Source organism: Mus musculus, chromosome 4, assembly GCF_000001635.26.
Source record: "Mus musculus strain C57BL/6J chromosome 4, GRCm38.p6 C57BL/6J".
Taxonomy (NCBI): Eukaryota; Metazoa; Chordata; class Mammalia; order Rodentia; family Muridae; genus Mus; species Mus musculus.
In genome coordinates, this window is record NC_000070.6 from 74,115,181 (window position 1) to 74,138,181 (window position 23,001).

The 23,001-nt window shown below is 36.6% G+C and overlaps 1 protein-coding gene across 3 annotated transcripts in view; it reads left to right on the top strand.

The window, feature by feature from the left end:
* Window positions 1-23,001, top strand: part of Frmd3 (FERM domain containing 3) — a 188,987-nt gene that overhangs the window by 101,953 nt on the left and 64,033 nt on the right. For all 3 annotated transcript variants that reach the window (XM_030253548.1, NM_001163732.1, NM_172869.4), the window contains exons 4-6: window positions 4,619-4,697; window positions 13,019-13,116; window positions 20,648-20,771. Coding sequence is in view for 2 of the 3 variants with exons in the window: in NM_001163732.1 (NP_001157204.1) it covers window positions 4,619-4,697; window positions 13,019-13,116; window positions 20,648-20,771 (301 nt within the window). In the remaining variant the exon portion in view is untranslated. The remainder of the gene's footprint in view (window positions 1-4,618; window positions 4,698-13,018; window positions 13,117-20,647; window positions 20,772-23,001) is intronic.

The following is a 23,001-nucleotide window of genomic DNA, read 5'->3' on the forward strand; positions in this document are numbered from 1 at the left end:
TAATGAAAAAAAAATGTTAAATAGCTATATTTTCCATCTCATTTTATTTCTCTAGTAAGGTGAATTGCTGAAACTCTATTTTGTCATCTACATGAGACAAATGATATTGGTTCAATACTACTAACATATGATAGGTTATATGATAATTGAAAAAATTGAAATTTTAAAATAACCTAAATGAAAATTGAAGGCAAATATCTGAGTAAATTTGGATTTACACATAATATGAGTTATTGCTGTTTATGGGAAGTTGTATAAATATTATATATACCCTACTAGAGGGAGGGAAAATGCAGCTTTACAACGATAAAAATAAACATGCGTAGTTTGATTCAATTTTGACAGAACAAATAAATGATTACTCCATATATAATATATATTAATATGGTCATAAAATCTGTAGAAAGATGTAAAAAAAAAAGTGCTGGTAGGGAGAGGAGAAGTGGCAATTGGTAATATCTTGAACAGTGAAAGATCAGGAACCGAGACAATCTGAAGGAGGATGGTTGACCTATCTATCATTCTGCTCATTGGATAACATTCTACATATATATCTAAATTTTTAGAAAATATTAATAAAAGAAAAATAAAGAAGAAATAGAGAAAATTATCCTCTTAAGTCTTTGGTTCAATTGTTCTTTTTCAGTAAAAATAGTTTTCTGCTAATAAAGTGTTTGGATAGAAGAATAGGAAGGGAGAAATTATGTTATTATAACCACAAAAATGAAATTAAAATACAATAGCAAATGTTTTATAATAAAGAGTTTCTTAATTTAAACATGTTTTCAAATAATTAAATAGTGGTAATGTAAAATGATAAAATATTTTATGTTCTAGGTATTAAAGCTGAATGACTTGAGGCTCACTTGTACTTTTTTTATGATTTTGTAATGCTTTAATATGTGATGAACCTAATGATAGCAAGTTCACAGTGTTCAGTCCTTAGCCTGTTATTGTTCAGCTGCATATATACTGTATATATATGATATATTTACCATTATTTTTCCAAAATTACTTTTTCTTTTTTTTAAATTTTTTTATTACGTATTTTCCTCAATTACATTTCCAATGCTATCCCAAAAGTTCCCCATACCCTCCCCCCATTTCCATACCCACCCATTCCCATTTTTTTGGCCCTGGTGTGCCCCAGTACTGGGGCATATAAAGTTTGCAAGTCTAAAGGGCCTCTCTTTCCAGTGATGGCCGACTAGGCCATCTTTTGATACATATGCAGCTAGAGACAAGAGCTCCGGGGTACTGGTTAGTTCATAATGTTGTTCCTCCGATAGGGTTGCAGATCTCTTTAGCTCCTTGGATACTTTCTCTAGCTCCTCCATTGGGGGGCCCTGTGATCCATCCAATAGTTGACTGTGAGCATCCACTTCTGTGTTTGCTAGGCCCCGGCCTAGTCTCACAAGGGACAGCTATATCACCGTCCTTGCAACAAAGGCTTGCTAGTGTATGCAATGGTGTCATCGCTTGGAGGCTAATTATGGGATGGATCCCTGGATATGGCAGTCTCTAGATGGACCATCCTTTTGTCTCAGCTCCAAACTTTTTCTCTGTAACTCCTTCCATGGGTGATTGTTTCCAATTCTAAGAATGAGCAAAGTGTCCACACTTTGGTCTTCGTTCTTCTTCAGTTTCATATGTTTTACATATTGTACCTTATATCTCGCTATACTAAGTTTCTAGGTTAATATCCACTTATCAGTGGATATTTCATTTGAGTTCTTTTGTGATTGGGTTAACTCACTCAGGATGATGCCCTCCAAGTCCATCCATTTGCCTAGGAATTTCATAAATTCATTCTTTTTAATAGCGGAGTAATACTCCATTGTGTAAATGTACCACATTTTCTGTATCCATTCCCCTGTTGAGGGGCATCTGGGTTCTTTCCATCTTCTGGCTATTATAAATAAGGCTGCTATGAACATAGTGGAGCATGTGTCCTTCTTACTGGTTGGGACATCTTCTGGATATATGCCCAGGATAGGTATTGCGGGATCCTCCGATAGTACTATGTTCAATTTTCTGAGGAACCGCCGGACTGATTTCCAGAGTGGTTGTACAAGCTTGCAATCCCACCAACAATGGAGGAGTGTTCCTCTTTCTCCACATCTTCGCCAGTATCTGGTGTCACCTGAATTTTTTATCTTAGCCATTCTGACTGGTGTGAGGTGGAATCTCAGGGTTGTTTTGATTTGCATTTCCCTGATGATTAAGGATGTTGAACATTTTTTCAGGTGATTCTCTGCCATTCGGTATTCCTCAGGTGAGAATTCTTTGTTCAGCTCTGAGCCCCATTTTTTAATGGGGTTATTCAATTTTCTGGAGCCCACCTTCTTGAGTTCTTTATGTACACTGGATATTAGTCTCCTATCCGATTTGAGATAGGTAAAGATCCTTTCCCAATCTGTTGGTGGTCTTTTTGTCTTATTGATGGTGTCTTTTGCCTTGCAGAAGCTTTGCAATTTTATGAGGTCCCATTTATCGATTCTTGATCTTACAGCACAAGCCATTGCTGTTCTATTCAGGAATTTTTCCCCTGTACCCATATCTTTGAGACTTTTCCCTACTTTCTCCTCTATAAGTTTCAGTGTCTCTGGTTTTATGTGGAGATCCTTAATCCACTTAGATTTGACCTTAGTACAAGGAGATAGAACTGGATCAATTCGAAATCTTCTACATGATAACCACCAGTTGTGCCAGCACCATTTGTTGAAAATGCTGTCTTTTTTCCACTTGGTGGTTTTAGCTCCCTTGTCAAAGATCAAGTGACCATAGGTGTGTGGGTTCATCTCTGGGTCTTCAATTCTGTTCCACTGGTCTACTTGTCTGTCACTATACCAGTACCATGCAGTTTTTATCACAATTGCTCTGTAGTACAGCTTTAGGTCAGGCATGGTGATTCCACCAGAGGTTCTTCACTTGTACTTTTTTAAGCTGCATTATTGTCAGATGAAAAGTGTCCATTTTTTCTAGTTCTTAAGAAAATATACTACCTCATACAGGATTTATTTGTGTTTATGGCATGTAGAGTAAGTGTATATGCATGTATATCTGCATGCCTTTGGATTCCAGAGGAGAACATTGTCTTCTTTCACTGTTTTCTACCTTTTGGGGGATTCGGGGTTATACTCACTTTCTAAACCTGAAGCATGCCATTCGGCTATGCTGACTAGGCAGAAACCTCACGAACCTCCAGTGTATGCCCATCAGTGCAAGGTTACAGATTTTCCCAGCCATGCTGACTTGTCTGCGTACTAGGAACTTGATCCCAGGTGCTCTTGCTTTCATAGTAAGTGCTCTTCTCACTGAGTCACCTCTAGTCTTTCTTTTCTTTAATTCAAATTTATTATTTTAAATACGGGGTTTCACTATGTACCTCTCATTCACATAAAACTCTTGCTCTCATTCACATAGATCTAGCCTGGTCTCATAATGGTGATTTTCCTGCCTCTGTTTCTTGAGTACTGGACTACAGATATGCTTCAATGTTTCAAGACCTTTCTATCTTTCTTAAATATAGGAACACAAAGCAGTGTTGGTGTAATGACTCAGGAAATTTGTTGGCATGAGAACAGCATACAGACTCCTGTGTGACTATGAGTCTGTAGTCGTGTGTGTCTGTCTCTGTGTGTGTCTGTCTCTTTGTGTGTCTGTGTGTGTGTGTGTGTGTGTGTGTGTGTTCAGGGTTTTTTTTTTCTAACATAAAGGTGTTGTTCTCATGATGCCAATATTTTCTATTAAATTATTTTGTAATTATAATTATTTTTATAGGGTATAGGACATGTGATGATCAGACAACTACTTGCAGCAGTTGGTTCTCCACTGCACCATGCTAGTCTCAGGGACTGCACTCAGGTCATCACACTTAGGAGCCAGCTTCTTTACTTGCCAATCCATATAACCAGCCCAATTATAAAAACACAGTGATAATTATTTTCCATATGAATATTCTTCATTATATAGTCAGAATTACAACTGGTGCGTCTTTCTATGACACAGATTTGATTTACAATCTGAATAGTTGAGATACTGTCAGCTGTTTGGTGATGATTAACTTCTACTTATCTTGAAGGAAGAATTAGAGAATATAATTTCATCTAACCTCATATATAGATAATAATAAAAAAAACTACAAGCATGTATATCGTCTACTTCTTAAAAATCACAATTGTGCTTCAAAGACTTCATCTTTTTTGTTTAAAAACACATATACAATGGCAATTTTCTACCTCACACAGTCAAAATTCTTTCATGTATCTCAAACCTAAACACAGCTTTGGGCAGATTGGCTTTTACGTGAGAGTGGAAAGTGTCAGAGGAGAAAATCTTCCTTGATCTGTGATCTGGAGAGTTGGAAGGGAAGGTGAGTTGTGATGTAGAGTGATGAGCTTCTTCTTGCTTTGGGTTGTATTGTACATTTGCTCTGGATATCCTGTTAAACATGTTTTTTGTTTTTGTCACCATCTTGAGCATTCTATTGGCTTCTTTCCTACAACCTCCTTCCCTTCCCTTCTGGTTGGTTCTTTCATGTGCTGAGGTTCCTATGTGTGTTTGCCTCTGTGATCTTTTGCCGCTTATCTCATGCCTTTTCTTTATGACGTTTCAGCTCATCCACCATACACCATGTGCTTTAGAGTGAAATTCTACCCACATGAACCCTTGAAGATTAAAGAAGAGCTCACAAGGTATTTTTCCTTTTTGCATATTTACTCCACCGCTTGCATTCAGGTAGAGCCTTTGCTATCTTATAGGCTAGACATTCCTGTTATCGATTTGAGAACACCTCCAGGAAGTAGGCTGTGGAGTCAGCATTGTGTTCCTCATATTCTTGTTGAATTTGGGATACTTTATAGAGAACCTTGTTGAGAAAGTATTATCTGTACAAGAAAGCAATGGTTATAAAAGGGGAGCTCTCTAAAACATTTGACAATGGAATGCTAACAAAAGCAGAAGATGACTGTCTTTTGGGTATGGGCAAATGCAGAGAGCAGTCCTAGTCTGTCCTTTTGGGTCTAAGACTTTCTGGAAGAACAAGATTACTGGACAGAGAGGACAATTAGCTATTTTGCTTTCCACTTGCTACATGACAACTACCAAGCAGATGAACTCTCCAACTTTCTTCTCTTTCTCTCTCTCTCTCTCTCTCTCTCTCTCTCTCTCTCTCTCTCTCTCTCTCTCTCCCTCTCTCTCTCTCTCTCTCTCTCTCTCTCTCTCTCTCTCTCTCTCATTTATATTCACTTAATCTTAGAGTTTATTTTTTCTCTGAAAAACTTCGTACAAGTTGCTGAGTAGAACTCCAGGTGACCACTTCCTGGATTGAGAACTGAAAAAGCTGTCATGCACCTAGATCTTGATGAGGCTCTAATTTGGTAACATCCAAATTGTCGTGTGTAATTATAATTGACAATAATCTGCTTAGGTCTGGATCCTACAGAAAGGCAAATACATGTCCTTTTTGGCAGATTTTGTATATGTATATGCATGTGTAAATGTATATAAGTGTATATATGTATGTGTGTATGTAAAGAAAAGTGTGTGCCTGTGTGAAATGTGAAGAAAAATAGGTAATAGATATATTAGTGTTAAGTATTTTTTCTTCTCATTGAATATAATTAACAAATGCATAAATTTCACAAGCATATTCATAAGGTTAGAAAACTATTGCCACTATTGAATTCCAAAGTATTTCACTACCACATTAAGCACACACACAATATCAACAATAGTCATGATCTGCATCTCTAAAGTTGTCCCTGACAACTATTAATCTACTTTCTATGTCTATAAATTCATATACCCAGATATCTCATGTCAGTGAAATCGTGGAAGAGTACGCAGCTCTGACTTGATTTGGCTGGAAATTTTGAAACTTATTTTTAATTTATTTGATTAATTTTTTCTGAGCTCAAATTTTCTACCTAAGTGAAAAAAATACAGTAAATTAGAGAAAAATAAAAGTACAACAACAAAATAACATCCTTTGACATCACCCCAAACCTCAAATAACAATTGAAAAATAGAAAGAATACACACACACACACACACACGCGCGCACGCGCACACACACACAAATACTACCACCACCAATAACAATAAAAAGACACACCTAAGGACACATCTAAACTCCAAGGCAATTTTTTTTTATTGAAAAACTCCTTGAGGGCTGGAGAGATGGCTCCGACTGACTGCTCTTCCGAAGGTCCAGAGCTCAAATCCCAGCAACCACATGGGGGCTCAAAACCATCAGTAATGAGATCTGACTTCCTCTTCTGGAGTGTCTGAAGACAGCTATAGTGTACTTATTTATAATAAATAAATCTTTAAAAAAAAGTAAGAAGGAACGAAGTATCCACACTTTTGTCTTCCTTCTCCTTGAATTTCATGTGTTTTGCAAATTGTATCTTGGGTATTCTAAGTTTCTAGGCTAATATCCACTTATCAGTGAGTGCATATCACATGTTTTCTTCTGTGATTGGGTTACCTCACTCAAGATGATATCCTCCAGATCCATCCATTTGACTAAGAATTTCATAAATTCATTGTTTTTAACTGCTGAGTAGTACTCCATTGTGTAAATGTGCCACATTTTCTGAATACACATGGAAGGAGTTACAGAGACAAAGTTTCAAGCTGAGATGGAAGGAAGGACCATCCAGAGACTGCCCCACCCAGGGATCCATCCCATAAGCAACCACCAAACCCAAACACTATTGCAAATGCCAGCAAGATTTTGCTGACAGGACCCTGATATAGCTGTCTCTTGTGAGGCTATGCCAGTGCCTGGAAAATACAGAAGTGCACGCTCACAGTAATCTATTGGATGGAACATAGGGCCCCAATGAAGGAGCTAGAGAAAGTACCCAAGGAGCTAAAGAGGTCTGCAACCCTATAGGAGGAACAACAATATGAACTAACCAGTACCCGCCCCCCTCCAGAGTTTGTGACTCTAGTTGCATATGTAGCAGAGGATGGCCTCGTAGGCCATCTGAGAGGAGAGGCCCTTGGTCTTGCGAAGATCATATGCCCCAGTACAGGAGAATGCCAGGGCCAGGAAGCAGGAGTGGGTATGTTGGGGAGCAGGGTGGGGGTAAGGTATAGGGGACTTTCAGGATAGCATCTGAAATGTAAATGAAGAAAATATCTAATAAAAAAATTAAAAAGAAAAGAAGAGAAAAAGAAAAACTCCTTGAATGTACTTACAGCATACTTAGGAAAATACATGGATAAATAAATAAATACATACATACATACATACATACATACATTCATACATGTTATTATTGTATGCATGAATATGTGTATGTATATAACAAAGATAATCAAAGGAAAATACTATCATGGTGAGAATGAAAGGGCCATGGGGGGGCTTGGAGGGAGGGGCAAGAAGGAGATGGAAAAGGGAAAGTGAATAATAATATAGAGTGCATAATTAAATATAATTGTATTTCAATTAAAATTGTACACAATTTTATAAGTGAATAAAAATTTAATGAAGTCATTTTTGTCATTTATCTTGTAGGTTTTTTATCTTTAATTTGGCTTTTGAGATTGTACTGAATGACATTTCTCCCTTCTCTTTTCTTCACCTAAGCCATTCTATATACCCCTTCTTGCTGCTCTCACTCAGACTCATGACTTCATGTTCTTTACTGATTTTTATGTATGCATGCATGTATCTATATAGATGTATGTATATACTCCTAAATATAGTACATTCCATCCATATAGCGTTAATTGCATATATATTTTCAGTGCTGACCACTTGATACTGAATAAAGAATTGGTAAGGAAACTTTGAGCATATGTCCCAATCTTAAATAAATGATGAATCTGTTGTTATTGAGAAAGTCTCACAAAATAATAAAATAATATAAAACTATAATAAATAACTCTAATTTCTATCAGTATCATATTTTCATGCTTCAATGATATTTTATTGCATCTATAAAACACATTAGTTTTATTTGTTCATCAGTTAGTGAGCATTTGAATTATTAATATTTTTTGGTTATAATGCATAATACCACCAAGAACATTTATGTGCAAATTTTGATGGTAGCCCAGATGCTGATTAGTTGGGTCCAGATTATCATTTAGAAACATATAGAATTTGTACTTTCTTTAATTATATTTTTTAATTCTTTGAAAATTTTGTAAATGAATTTCCATCGTGTCAACCTTCCTTCTCTAACTATTCCCAGAGCTTCTCCACTTCCCTCCCACCCAATTCTATATCTTTTTTCCCCCAATTGAGACCAGGTGTGCTGTCCAAACATGCTTGGATGTACGGACTTTTACTAGAGTATGGTGAATTATCAGGGGCTGCCTTCTTAGAAAAAATAATACTAACCCTTTCCCAGCAGATAACAATTGTCAATAGCTCTTTGCTTGGTGATTGCTTCTCATATCAGATCTCCCTTTCCATACTGGAATTGGCATGGGTTTAGACTTAATAAATCTTATGGATCTTGTCACAATGACCTTTAGTTCATATGTATAGCTTTCCTGCTGTGTCCTAAAGATGGTGTTTCTTGGTAGTCATCCACCAAATCTGGCTCTCACATTCTCTGTCTTGTATGGAAGAGAGAGGAGTGATTACACAATCCACTTAGAATTGAATAGTCTACAGTCTTTCTCTTTATACCTTTTCCAGTTGAGGTTCATGGTGGTGATCCTCGTCTACTGAAAAAAGAAGCATCTTTTCTGATGAAAGCTGAGAGGTGCTTTAAACCATGGCTGTAATGATAAATCAAAAGGAGCTGGTTTCGTATAATATATATTTAGCAGTGTAAGGGTAGTGGTTTCTCTCCTAGGGCCTATAACCTGTCCAGTCATAGTTTCTAAATCCCGTAACAATACCTAGTATAGGTTCATCTTGTGTAGCAAACAATAAATCCAATCATAAAATGGTTACTTTCTTTACGTTGTTTAAGCCACTATCTCAACAATGGGCATGTCTTGCTAGGCCAGTCAGTCTTAAATGGTGCACAAGTGGCTATAATTAACGTATATTCTGACCTCTGGTATATACACAGCTCTACCCAGCATTTTAAAAGATAATTAGTAGAGAAGTTTCCAGATCACTACCAGTTTGATTTTTTTCCATGTTTTAAGACTCATGTTTGTGGTGTCATCACCAGCAGACTCTTACCACCACATTCTGAAGCATATCCAAGAACACTGGCAACAGCCTGCAATGTTTGGGAGTCAACAAATTCAAGATATGTAACCTACTCCTGAGAATGAACTTTGTATTTGTTAACCTGCCATGTCATTAAGGGCTGTGTTGCCTTATTATAGGATAACTACATTTTAACTCTTTTTATTTGTGTGTATAGATGTATGATGTAAAGCTTCTATGATAGTAGTTTTCCATATGATATTTTGGGAAAGTTTTATACTCTGCCTTCCACTTCCTCATGCCTATTTATCCCTTCTTGTTCCATAATTCTCCTTTAATTTTTTTTTTACCAATGATTTTACCACACTCCTTAAAAGCCCCTTTCTATGAGCACTTTAATTATCTAACTTCTGTAGATCACTCCCATTAACAAAATAAAAAACATAGCTAAAGGTTCTAGGCTAATGTCTACATATAAGAGGGAAAATGTGATGTTTTTCTTTTGGAGACAGCTATATCCATTTACTTGTGAATTGCATAATAGCTAATTAATACTCAATTGTGTAAATATATTATTTTTATTGTCCATTCCATTCATCTGTTTATAAACATCAAGGCTATTTCCATCCCTGGCTACTCTGAACAGTATGGCAATGGACATATTTAAAAAGTATCTATGTAGCAGTATATAAGGTCTTGCAGTATATATCCAAAAGAGGTATAGTGTATCATGTATTAGATGTTTTTACAGTTCTTTTAGGAACCTCCACAGATTTCTGCAGTGACTGTGCCAGTTTGCCCCCTTCACCAGTGAATAAGTGTTCCCCATTTCCCTCATCAAACCTAACATCATTTGTTTTTTGTATCTTATCCATTCTGACTCGGATAAAATTGAATCTCAAAGTACCTTTAATTTGCATTCATGTGGTAGTTAATGATGAGTGCCTCCCAGGTGATTCTCATGTTCACTCAAAATTAAGAAACTAATTATTTAAAGTATATCTCATCAGAGAATGGCCTAGTCAGTCATCAATGAGAGGAGAGGCCCTTAGTTCTGTGAAGGCTCTAAGTCCCAGTGTAGGGGAATGCCAGGGCCAGGAAGCAGATGTGGGTGGGTTGGTGAGCAGGGGGAGGGAGGTGGGGATAGGGGTTTTTTTTTTTTTTGAGGGAAAACCAGGAAAGGGTACAACATTTGAAATGTAAATAAAGTGAATAAGAAAGAAAGAAAGAAAGAAAGAAAGAAAGAAAGAAAGAAAGAAAGAAAGAAAGAAAGAAAGAAAGGAAGGAAGGAAGGAAGGAAGGAAGAAAGAAAGAAAGAAAGAAAGAAAGAAAGAAAGAAAGAAAGAAAGAAAGAACAAAAGAAAGAAAGATAGAAAGAAAGAAAGAAAGAAAGAAAGAAAGAAAGAAAGAAAGAAAGGGAAAGGGAAAGGGAAAGGGAAAGGGAAAGGGAAAGGGAAAGGGAAAGGGAAAGGGAAAGGGAAAGGGAAAGGGAAAGGGAAAGGGAAAGGGAAAGGGAAAGGGAAAGGGAAAGGGAAAGGGAAAGGGAAAGGGAAAGGGAAAGGGAAAGGGAGGGAGAGAGGAGAGGAGAGGAGAGGAGAGGAGAGGAGAGGAGAGGAGAGGAGAGGAGAGAGAGAGAGAGAGAGAGAGAGAGAGAGAGAGAGAGAGAGAAAGAGAGAGAGAAAGAGAGAAAGAGAGAAAGAGAGAAAGAGAGAAAGAGAGAAAGAGAGAAAGAGAGAAAGAGAGAAAGAGAGAAAGAGAGAAAGAGAGAAAGAGAGAAAGAAAGAAAGAAAGAAAGAAAGAAAGAAAGAAAGAAAGAAAGAAAGAAAGAAAGAAAGAAAGAAAGAAAGGAAGGAAGGAAGAAAGGAAGGAAGGAAGGCTCATGACATAGCATCACCAGGTAGCTACTGAATACACAAATATCCTACCTGGCTACTGAATCAGCATAACACTTTAATTTAACTTTTAATATCTTGGGTTAATAAGTGTGCTCATTAGAGTTTGCAGGCTTCAGTGCATGGATCTATGCTGTCAATTCAAACTGGGTAATAAACTTACAAGGAACATTCTCTCTTTAATACAATTATGTACTAAAATAAAGAGGTTGTCTTTTGTACTTGTCATGTGTCCCTACTACCTTGATGGCTAGCACAATGCATAGTATAAAGTTTGTGAGATAAAGATCCATTGATCTTTCAGTGAAGTAACCTCCAACACTGGGTGCTCACATGTTTATGATATTAGCACACAAATTTCCCTTTCTGGTTTTCCATGTCTTTTTCCTTATCTTTAAAATGAGCAATACTGAGTAAAATGCAAATTACTGAGTAATAGAGATATTAGAGTTTTTCCAGAGAAACATACAGAAGGATTTGTGTCTGTGTGTGTGTGTGTGTGTGTGTGTGTATCTGTAGATGTGTGTGTATATATATACATATACATATATATATATACATAAGTGACTATGTATGTATGTTTGTATAATGTTTATTATAAGTAATTAACTTGCATAATTATGGAGACTTAAAAGCCCCCACAACCTTCATGTTAGAGGCTGCATAGGGCCATTGGATTCTAGTCCTGCTCTGAAGACTTAAGGATAAGAAATTTTTTTAAAAATTTAGCTCACATTGTCATATCGAATAAACTCATTCTCTCTCTGCATTTCTGTCCCATTCAGTCCTATAATACATTGCATGACTTCAACCTCAAATAATGTAGTCACCTGTTTTGCTGTTTCATTAACTCAAGTATAAGTCATGTCCATTCACACCCTTAAAGAAACCCAGAAATCATATTTAACTGCATATCTGGTTATCCCATGGCCCAGTAAAACTGATGTCCAAAGTTAATTATCTAAAAGTTGTAACTGACAGGTTGAAAAGTGTTATTAAAGGTTCTGCTAAGGGCATACATGGACGGGAAGAAGGTCTCCTGTAGGTAAATGTTAAAATTGGCATGAATGGAGTATGTTACTTTGGATAAGAAACGAAATAGATCTTAAGATCTGAGCCTGGAGAGGAAGGATTAATTTGGTTAACGAAGAGCATGGAACCTGAAAAGCAAATGGATCAACCCAAAGGACAGTGATACCGGAATGCCTCTGAGGTTTTGTTGTTTGGTTTTTGGTTTGGTTTGGTTTGGCTTTAAAAACTATAATTTTTAAAGTGTCATGATAACGCTTATGATTGTAAAAGTTTCACGTGTAAATACAATCTCCTGAGTTTTCTCACAAAGTGGACACATTTTTTTTCTGCTTTTCTACAACACAACACAGGCAGAGTTTCATAGTAGTTGATGCTAACATAATTTACCCCATTTTTCACTCTGTTCCCCCAGCTCACTTTACCAGCCACATGTGAAGCAGGTATCTGAGCTTAAGTACAGACCAGATACAATGAAACAAGAGCCCAATACAAGTGTTAGTCCCCTGGATTTCTGACCTCATAAGCAATTTTGTTGCTGATGGTTGGTTTTCATTGAGCAGTAACTGCAATGCTCTCTGTTCTTCGGGAACAATGAGTGTATCTTCTTAAACTAATTGAACCCAGTTTCTGATTACATGTTTCAAAAAGAACTTAGAATATTGATGATAAGTTTTAGTTTCTTGTTTAGGAGTGATGACTGCTGGGCAGTGTGTTTCTTGGTTATTCTTGTTTTATTGAAAAGCCAAAACCATTTATATTTGGAAATTCATATACACTTCTGGTTTTTAAATTCGGAAACTTCTCTACTTCTTTCTACATGTGTTAAAGGGAAGTTTGGCATGTCCAAGATACTGCATTGAACTAGGCATGACATTAGTGGTTCATCAAACAGTGCATAAACATTCTTACTTCAAAGCTTCAGCTAAAACTTGGGATGATTATTTCTCCATTTGTGTTGCAGGTACCTATTATATTTGCAAATTAAAAGAGACATTTTTCATGGTCGACTGCTGTGTTCCTTTTCTGATGCTGCCTATCTGGGTGCTTGTATCGTTCAAGGTGAGTCTAGCCCCAGCACACTCATCCCTACACTGCATGGGTTATGGAACTATATTCTGTGCCTCTTATCTCTGCTACCTGTAACTATTTTGTCTTTGTCTATGGGGGAATCTAGATATGTCTAGATAGTTTGCAACATATTTCTCTGTTCATTTTCCAAGCCACTCTTCCTGGCAGATGGTTAAGCTCTAGTGTTCATAGTGCTTATATTCACGTGTTAAGATGTACAAAACCCCCAAAAGTAGAGTATAGAGGTTTTTTTTTTTTTCCAAGGAGACAGACTATCATTTTACAAGACTTTCCATATTGACATGGGTATCCTATATTCTGAGTTACACCTGCTAAATGTGAGACCTAATACACGTACCAAGGGGGAAACTATATCAAAGAAGTGGATTTTAAATAATTATGGTCACTGAAATCATATTTTCTGTGTGCATATATTTTCTGTAAATTCTTCAACTTTTCTAGCCATAGAAGAAGATGAAGAGACCATTAAATTCACAAGTCTATTCACTGAATCTTTATTCAATTTTCCTAATTATTTTGTCAGACAGGAATATCATGAGTTCTTTAAGCTTCAGAACTTTCCTTATAAAATGGAGTACTTTTTCAAACTTTAAAAATTCAAGTACTTTAAAAGTTCAGTTTCCCCAGGAGTCTTCCCCTTCTCCGAGGACAACATGAGGGGGAGGGAGGAAGGATCTGTGGAGGGAGGCACTGGGAGGAGAGGCTGCTATTAGGATGTTAAGCAAAATAATTAATTAATTAGTTAATTAATTAATTTTAAAAGTTGTTTCTTTAAAACATTCAAAGTGTCTTTTAAAGTTAAAAGTCTTTATTAATGGCCTAGTCGGCCATCATTGGGAAGAGAGGCCCCTTGGTCTTGCAAACTTTATATGCCCCAGTACAGGGGAACACCAGGGCCAAAAAGTGACAGTGGGTGGGTAGGGAAGTGGGGGGGAGGGTATGGGGGACTTTTGGGATAGCATTGGAAATGTAAATGAAGGAAATATATAATAATACTGAAATACTTTAACACAAGAAGGAACATTTGGGATACATTAAAACCAAATCAAAGCTCAACAGTATAAACAGCTCAGTGGTTACTGACAAGGACCCATTCCTTATCTTCTGAGCTACAAATGCTTTGGAATTATCTTTCTACAGTGCTGCCATCTACAGCACACATAGATGGTCTCCTATACTCAAGCTATACTCAAGCTGGCTCTGCATCACAGATTCCACTGTCCGTGGTGGTCATCCCATGATACTGACATCTCCAAAACCCTGGAGTCTCTGCTAGGATTGGGCTGTACCTTCAGCAATAGTTTCTCTTCAACTCTCTTCTGGGACTATATCTATGACACAGGATGTCAAGCCTTAATTTCCTTCTATGCCTTCTTCAATCCTGGAGCTTCTACTGCAACTGAACTGTGCTTTCACCTATAGCCTCTCCTGTCCTTTCACAGTGCCGACCCTCAGTCTTAACTCCATGATATTTTCAAGTCTTCAAAACAAGTACCATCTGGGTGCAACCAGCAGGAAGTTCAATGTTGATTGCCTATGACCCAATTCTGTGTGCTGAACCTGAGGGAAATTTTCCCAAAATAATTTACCTGAATGATGATGGCCTTTCTCAATCACAGCTGATTACTCAGATTTTTAATTCAAAATTCCATTCAAATGGCTGTATTTGCTTAAAAAAAGGCCTCTGAAACTCCACCAGATAGACCTTTGTCATCTACATTGCTTGCAACATTCTTATTTTCCTCCGAAAAACCCACTGAGCTCTGAGCACTCGGTTGTTTTTCCAACCTAACAGTCAAATGCCACTACAACTTTTCCCAAAATCACATGGTCAGGTCTCAACAGCATTACGCATGACCTGGTATCAATTTCTTAGATAGGCTTTTTGTTGTTATGATAAAACACCAGGACTATGAGCTATATGGGGACCAAAGTGTTTATTTGACTTACACTTGGATGTCAGTTTCAAGAAACATAAGAGGGACTCAAGACATGTAATGAAGCAGAAACCACTGAGGAGTACTTCTTACTTGCTTGCTCCTCTGAGATTACTCAGCCTGCTTTTTGATACCACTTACCTAGACATGGCATTGCCCGCCTCCCCAGTGAGCTGAGTCCTTCCACATCAGTCATTAGTGGAGAAAATTCACTAAGGACTTGCCTACCAGCAAATCTTACAGAGAGATTTTTCTCAATTGAGAGTTCCTCTTCCCAACTGTCTCCAGCCTGTATCAGATTCACAAAAAAACTAATGAAGACATGGGTACTGGAGGGTATCCAGTTTTATAGTAGTGACATATTGTCTATGCATTTATGGTAAATGGAGGTGATGGCTTACACCACCTTCAACTGCTGGGGACCATGGCCAGCTGCTGGTAATGCCTAAAGTGGAGGTGCCTGTTAAGTGTACTTCTGGAAATTAATTTGAGTTATCCATCATTCCATAGCCCATACTTCAGTTCACATGTTTATTTACTGACTTTTCCTTTTTTTCGCTAATCTCTAATTCTTACCCTAGGACAAATGGATTGTTTTGCCTACAGTTCCATAACCTGTTGAATATTACTATGACCTAATGCTGTACCTTGTTACACTTCATAAATTAAATAGGACAATAGAACTCATTTAATTTCTTTATTTTATGCCCAAATACTGTTTGAGATAATTGTTTCTAGCCAAAAACAATGTTTTATAATGTACAACTCTGTGTTTTACTCATGAGCTCTGACATTGAACACCCAAATTGCTTATCAATTTTCATAATCATGGTTGATGCTATAAAAGCAAACAAGAGATACCATTAATCATATCCATTCCTGCAGATAACTCTGATATGTGTCCAGTATGTATGCCTAGAGGAGGGATTTCTTAATCATAATACTTACCTAAATACTCCCATATTGCTTTCTAAAACTACATGCCAATAATCTATAAAAGTACATACATATATCTATCTTCTCATATCACTGCCATCTTCCACTTTTTTAGAAGTTTTTAGACAAAAAGTGTCAGCTTTTTTTACATATGTCTGCTTTATTATAAGTTTGAACATCTCTTCCTATCCGTTTTGGGTTTTGTAGTGGTGTCTTCATATATATTAAGCATTTCTCTACTGAACATCCTATCCCTTTTCTTAACCATTTGTGGGGATTCTATATAGAAGCCCATCAGATTTTGCAGATATACTTCTTAAATTTGACTCTGTTTTGACTTTGACTAAAATGCCATTTAATAAAGGGAAATATTTTAATTTTAATAAAATCAAGTTAATCAAATTTTGCCTATTTAACCAAGTAAATTATATCTTCAGCAGTATGTTCTTGCCGCTTACTTCTGGAGATAACTAATGGCCTTGGTAATACCTTATAATGTTTATGGGGAAGTCTGTGAGACACCTTTAGCCAATAACTCAAGCTAGAAGTAACCCATTTCTGGTACTGAGAGTTTTATTTCACAGCATATGGTGTTTAGTTGTAATCTTCCCCATGATAGGACAATTCAAATATATATATATATATAGAAGATTCAGTAGTAATATGTTGCCCTGTGGAGTTTTCAAAATTATTTTTACTGTTTATTGACCTTTCCCATGTTCTCACTACTCTACCCTCCAAGCCCCATCCTACTTAATCCTTCCTATTTCATTTTGTCCTATGTCCCTTTTATGAACTATATTCTATATTCCAATCCTTGAGAGATCTCTGCCCCCCACAGAGTCCCATATTATTTGGCTAAATCTATGGATATCCCAGATGAAACATACATACCAAACTTAAAAGCTAACATTCATATGTTGGATTAAGCATGCAATTTTGGACTTTGTGAGTCTTTGTTTATTTTTATTTATTTTTTTTTGTTTTATTAGATATTTTATTTATTTATATTTCAAATGTTATCCCCTTTCCTGGTTTCCCATCCAAAAACCCCCTATCCTATCCCCTCTCCCCTGCTCACCAACCCACTCACTCATGTTTCCTGTCCCTGGCATTCCCCTATACTGGGGCATCGAGCCTTCACAAGACCAAGGGTCTCTTCTCCCATTGATGACCAACAAGGGCATCCTCTGATACATATGCAGCTGGAGCCATGTGTATTCTCTGGTTGGTGATTTAGACCTGGGAGCTCTGGGGGTATTGGTTGGTTTATATTGTTGTTTCACATATGGGGCTGCAAACCCCTTCAGCTCCTTGAATCCTTTCTCTAGTTCAACCATTGGGACCCTGTGCTCAGACCAATGGTTGGCTGAGAGCATCTACCTCTGTAATTTTCAGGCACGGGTAGAGCCCCTCACAAGACAGCTATATCAGGCTCCTGTCAGCATGCACTTGTTGGCATCCACAATAGTGTCTGGGTTTGGTGACTATATATGGGATGGATGCCCAGGTAGGGCAGTCTCTGGGTGGTGTTTCCTTCAGTCTCTGCTCCACACTTTGTCTCTGTAACTCCTCCCCTGGATATTTTGTTCCCCTTTCTAAGAATGACTGAAGTATCCACACTTTGGTCTTCCTTCTTCTTGAGCTTCATGTGGTCTGTGAATTGTATCTTGGATATTCCAAGCTTCTGGGCTAATATCCACTTATCAGTGAGTGAATGCCATGTGTGTTTCTTTTGATGATATTTTCTAGTTCTATCACTGCCTTAAAATAGCCTAAGAATTTCATAAATCCAGTGTTTTTAATAGCTAAGTAGTACTCCATTGTGTAAATGTACCACATTTTCTGAATCCTATCTGCTGTTGAGGAACATTCTCCCTTATGGACATAAATGCTAAAAATTCTCAATAAAATACTTGCAAAATAAGTCCAAGAACACATCAAAAAGATCATAAACCTGAGCCAGTAAGTTTTATCCCAGAGATGCAGGAATAATTCAACATACGTAAATATAATCCATCATGTAAACAAACTGAAAGCCAAAAACCACACGATCATCTCATTAAATACTACAAAGATCTTTGACCAATTCAACAACCTTTTATGATGAAAGTCCTGGAGAGTTGAGGGATACAGATCACAACTCAATGTAATAAAGGCATGATTTAGAAAGCCCAAAGTGATCACCAACTTAAATGGAGAGAAACTCAAAGTATTTCCACTAAAATTGACAAGACAAAGTTGTTCATTCTCTCCATCCCTATACAATGTAGTACTTGGAATCTTAGCTAGAGCAATAAGACAACTGGAAGACATCAAAGTACAGAAAGTAAGGGTAAAAGTAAAAGTATCTTTGTTGTCACATGATATGATAGTGCATATGAATGATCCTAAAAATTCCACCAGAAAACACTGAAAAACACTTTTAGAAAACTAACAGGATACAACAGTAAGTCACAAAAATCAGTAGCTTTCCTCTATTTCCTATATATAAATGGCAGATGGACTGAGAAAACAATCAGAGAAACCCATTTTCACAATGTCCTTAAAATTATAAAATATCTTGGGGTAAATCTAATCAAGCAATTGAAAAACTTTAAGATAAGCACGTAAAGACATTGAAGAGAGGAACTGAAGGAAGTATTAGAAGACAGAAAGACCTCACATGCCTCAGAGAGCACTAACTTTAATAGTGTGAAAACGGCTATCCTACTAAAAGCAATCTACAGATTCAACACAATTCCCATCAAACTTCCAACACAATTCCTTTCAGAACTTAAAATGACAATTTTCAGTTTCATAGGAGACAAAAATCCCAAGGTAATGAAAACAATCCTGAATAATAAAAGAACTGCTGGAGGTCTCACCATTCCTGATCTCAAATTGTACCACAAAGCTATAGTAATAAAACTGCACAAACAAAACTTTCCTGAGTGTCAAAGGCCCAGCTTATCAAGGATCTGGACTTTTGTTCTTTCTTCCTGACAATTTGTCAGTAATAAAGGTACCTGGGAGTGAAAAGAAGAAAAAAAAAGATCCAACAGAGGAGAAAATATGAAATATATTTGAATTTACATTCACAAGCACAAGAAAATCTTTTAAACTAAATCTCTTCTCTATTACAGTGGACACCATTAGTTCCAGGACAGCCAGGGCTACACAGAGAAACCCTGTCTCGAAAAAAAAAACAAAAAAACAAAAAAACAACAACAAAAAGAGGCAGTCTAAACAACAGGAGAAAAATATGTTTAACAACTACATACTTAATCAAGTGTTCATATCTACACTATACCAAGAACTGCAAAAATTTAAACATAGTGAAAAATAATAAACCAATTTAAAAATATGGAATGGAACTAAATACGGAGTTTGGAAAAGATGAAATGCAAGTGGCTGGCAATGCTGTGTCATAAACTAGACCTTAATCATGTTTTTCAACCCTTAATAAACATTACAATCACCAGGGGGAAGCTCTCATCCTTATCCATCAGGGAAATTTAAATTACAGATACTTTGAGATGTCATCTTAACATCATGATCAGAATATCTATAATTTAAAAATAAATAAATAAAAGTGGTAATGACCAGTGCTGGGGAAAGGGGAACTTTTAACTCACTGCTAGTGAGAGCACAAACTGCTGCAACCATTATGGAAATCAGAGAGGAAGCTCCCAAAGAACCCTAAAAGGTCAACCATAGAGCCTTGTATAATATGTACCATGGGGTTTTAATGTTTGGATTTTATGGTTTCCAAATTCAAGGTGTGTGTGTGTGTGTGTGTATGTGTGTGTGTGTGTGTGTTATGCCCTCCATATATAATTTTATGTGAACATTCAAAATCTATTCCACTGAGTTTTATTTATTTTTTTTTAAAGAATTTAGACTGACCAATTCAGAGTCTGCCATTTATTTATTTATTTATTTATTTATTTATTTTTTCGAGACAGGGTTTCTCTGTGTAGCCCTGGCTGTCCTGGAACTCACTTTGTAGACCAGGCTGGCCTCGAACTCAGAAATCCGCCTGCCTCTGCCTCCCAAGTGCTGGGATTAAAGGCGTGCGCCACCACGCCCGGCTCCACTGAGTTTTAAAAATAGTATATATTCCTCTAATAAGTATACTCACAATGTAGCATAGCACATCTATTGAATGTATCTCTTGTACATGAATGAAATTTTATATCTTTTGACTATTTCTGGAGGATGTTATTATTAATAATAAGGGTGATTTAACTAGTAACATTTAGTGTCTGAAAAGTCCTGTGAATCTTAGGAAATCTGAAAGAATAAAATTATTCAGTGTCCTAAGTGCCAATAGGGCCCTAATGAAGAACAACAATGATTTAAAACATTTTATGACATGGAAAATGAGGCAAAGGAAAGATTAACCAGCACCCACACTCACATAGCCAGATATGAATATGAATATGTCTCTGGAAAATTAGGCTGGTGGTTTCCCCATAAGTACAAATGAATTATATTGTGTAAGTTTAGTCTATTTTCTTTTGATTGGTAGAAGACAGTGTGTGCTCTCATTGTGTTGTTTTTGAATGGTGGAAGACAGTGTGTGTGTCCTCTCATTGTGTTGTTTTTTAATTTCTCTCTTTTCCTCCAATTTTTGATGGTTACAGCTGAGTTTGGTGATTACTATCCTGATGAGCATCCTGAGAATTATATCAGTGAGTTTGAGATTTTTCCCAAGCAGTCACAGAAATTGGAAAGAAAAATCATGGAAATTCATAACAACGAACTAAGGTAATTAGAGCAAACATCTAAAGATGAACAGCATCCTTACTAGGTAGAAGGTGGAAATTATGTGAAGCCAAAGTATTTGAAATGTGAATAGGCAGCTTGAGCTTACAGAGAAATGTTTCTGGGTTCCAAAATTGATGACTTTAGCATCTCAATAGTATAAGACTTTTCCAAGATAGCCATCTATAACTGATCAGAAGTTAGAAAGTTATATATTTTATTATGCAAATACATTCCTGACCCTTCTTAAGTTTTGAAAGTAAATCTGAGACTAATAAGCTATCTTTTTAAATTTGAATTTTGCTTTTTTTCCTTTCTGGTGGACCTTGCTAGAAGTGTTAACTCTACGTATAATGAAATTCATTGAAAAGATTCCATTTTCTGATTTCAAGATGGTGAATCTCAATGTATGTTACTCCTTTGCTTGTCTCCAACACTTCAGAATAATAACATTACTGTAATGCTTATCAAAGAACCAAATTGAATAGAATACCACTGAATACCAGACACTGTGCTATTATATGCATTGCACACACAGACTCAATTAATCTTCACAACAATGTAGGAAGAAGATACTATGGTTGTTTTCCCCTTATGTGTGTAGGACAGAATCCAGGGAGGTTAAGTAACTTATAAATTTCTGGGATTTGAATTCAAGCATAAATAAATGGATCAAAATTAAGCATGCTTAGGAACATTCTCAACTTGGAGATCCAGTAACTTAGGTATGTTAGTCTACAATTAGGTGGAATTTAGATCTTATAGAAATCATAGAAATATCACGTGATAATAGCATGGATAGCTAGTGCTATTATCATTATGATGAAGAAGCACATAATGCCTCTCTCTCTCTCTCTCTCTCTCTCTCTCTCTCTCTCTCTCTCTCCTTGTGGTCTGGGTCTCTAGTAATATAGAAAGTATACCTGAGGTACTATTCCCCTTTTTCTTTTTGTTTCTTATTTTGATTTTCACAGTAAATGTTTGGTTACTTAAAGTGGCAGCATATTTCAGCTTTAAAAAAATAACCTTTATTTTAAAAATACTTACACATCACAGCACTGTGTCTATTCCAAAAACATAATCACTTCTATGCTTACTCTAGAGAAATTTCTTCTAAAGGAAATGTGTTGGAAATATATATAGGATATTCACTAGTCTCTATATATTTTGGAAATAAATGTACTAGAGGGAACAATGAATCAGAGTATTCCAGTTGATGGAACTGTAATATAGAATTAGTCTTATTAGGAACCAAATGATAACTTAGATGTGTAAGTTTTACATTCAATACATGGATGGGTAAGAAAGGGAGATCTCCTGTGAAAAGAATTCACAGGGCTTTAAATTCTTGGTAAATATATTGATAAATGTTTGTTGAGCATTTGCAGAGTGCCAAATATAATTGAAACAGTTTTCTGAGTGGTGTTCCAATTCATTGTTCCAAATTGTAGGAGGCAGGCACTATTTGTGTGAAGAAAATAAAGATACATCTTGAAGAGGATAAAAAAAATTATTTCTTTTAGTTAACATTGATGTCAGGACTTGAACCTTTGGCTACCAGACACTAATGCCCATGCATTACTTCTGTGTTGGGGAGGTCTTGGAAAGAGATAGTCATCTGGGAGTTACAGTGGCAATGAAAAAGGGTAGGAACAATGTCAGGACCAGAAGGCAACGGATGCCTATTGCAGTTGTTCGAATGTGAATAGCTTGTATAATTGAAGTCATAGTTTCCAGTTGGTCATAATGTTTAGGAGCATTTAGGACCTCTGACTTGTTGAAGGAGGTATCTAACTACTGAGAGGCTTTGAAAATTTATAAGACTGGTGCCATTTCCATTTCTCTCTCTGCCTTCTGTTGGTGTTTTAAGAAGGGAACTATCCACTTACTGCTCTACTCACTAAGTCTGTCAGATGCCACCCTTGCCCACTATGAGAGTGGTAAACATTTATTCCTCTCGAAACATGAGCCCAAATAAGTCCAGTTCTTAAGTTTCCTCTATCAAAATGTTTTACCACAACAGTAGAAAGAAATCTAGTACACCATTCTAGAGTGCTATGCACTCACACACACAAAAATTTGTAAGATTTAAAGGAGAAAGAAAAAATTCCAAGATATAAATTAAAGAAAATAATTCACAGCAGATGCTGGTGAGGATGTGGAGGAAGAGTAACACTCCTGCATTGCTGCTGGGATTGCAAGCATGTATAACCACTCTGGAAATCAGTCTGGT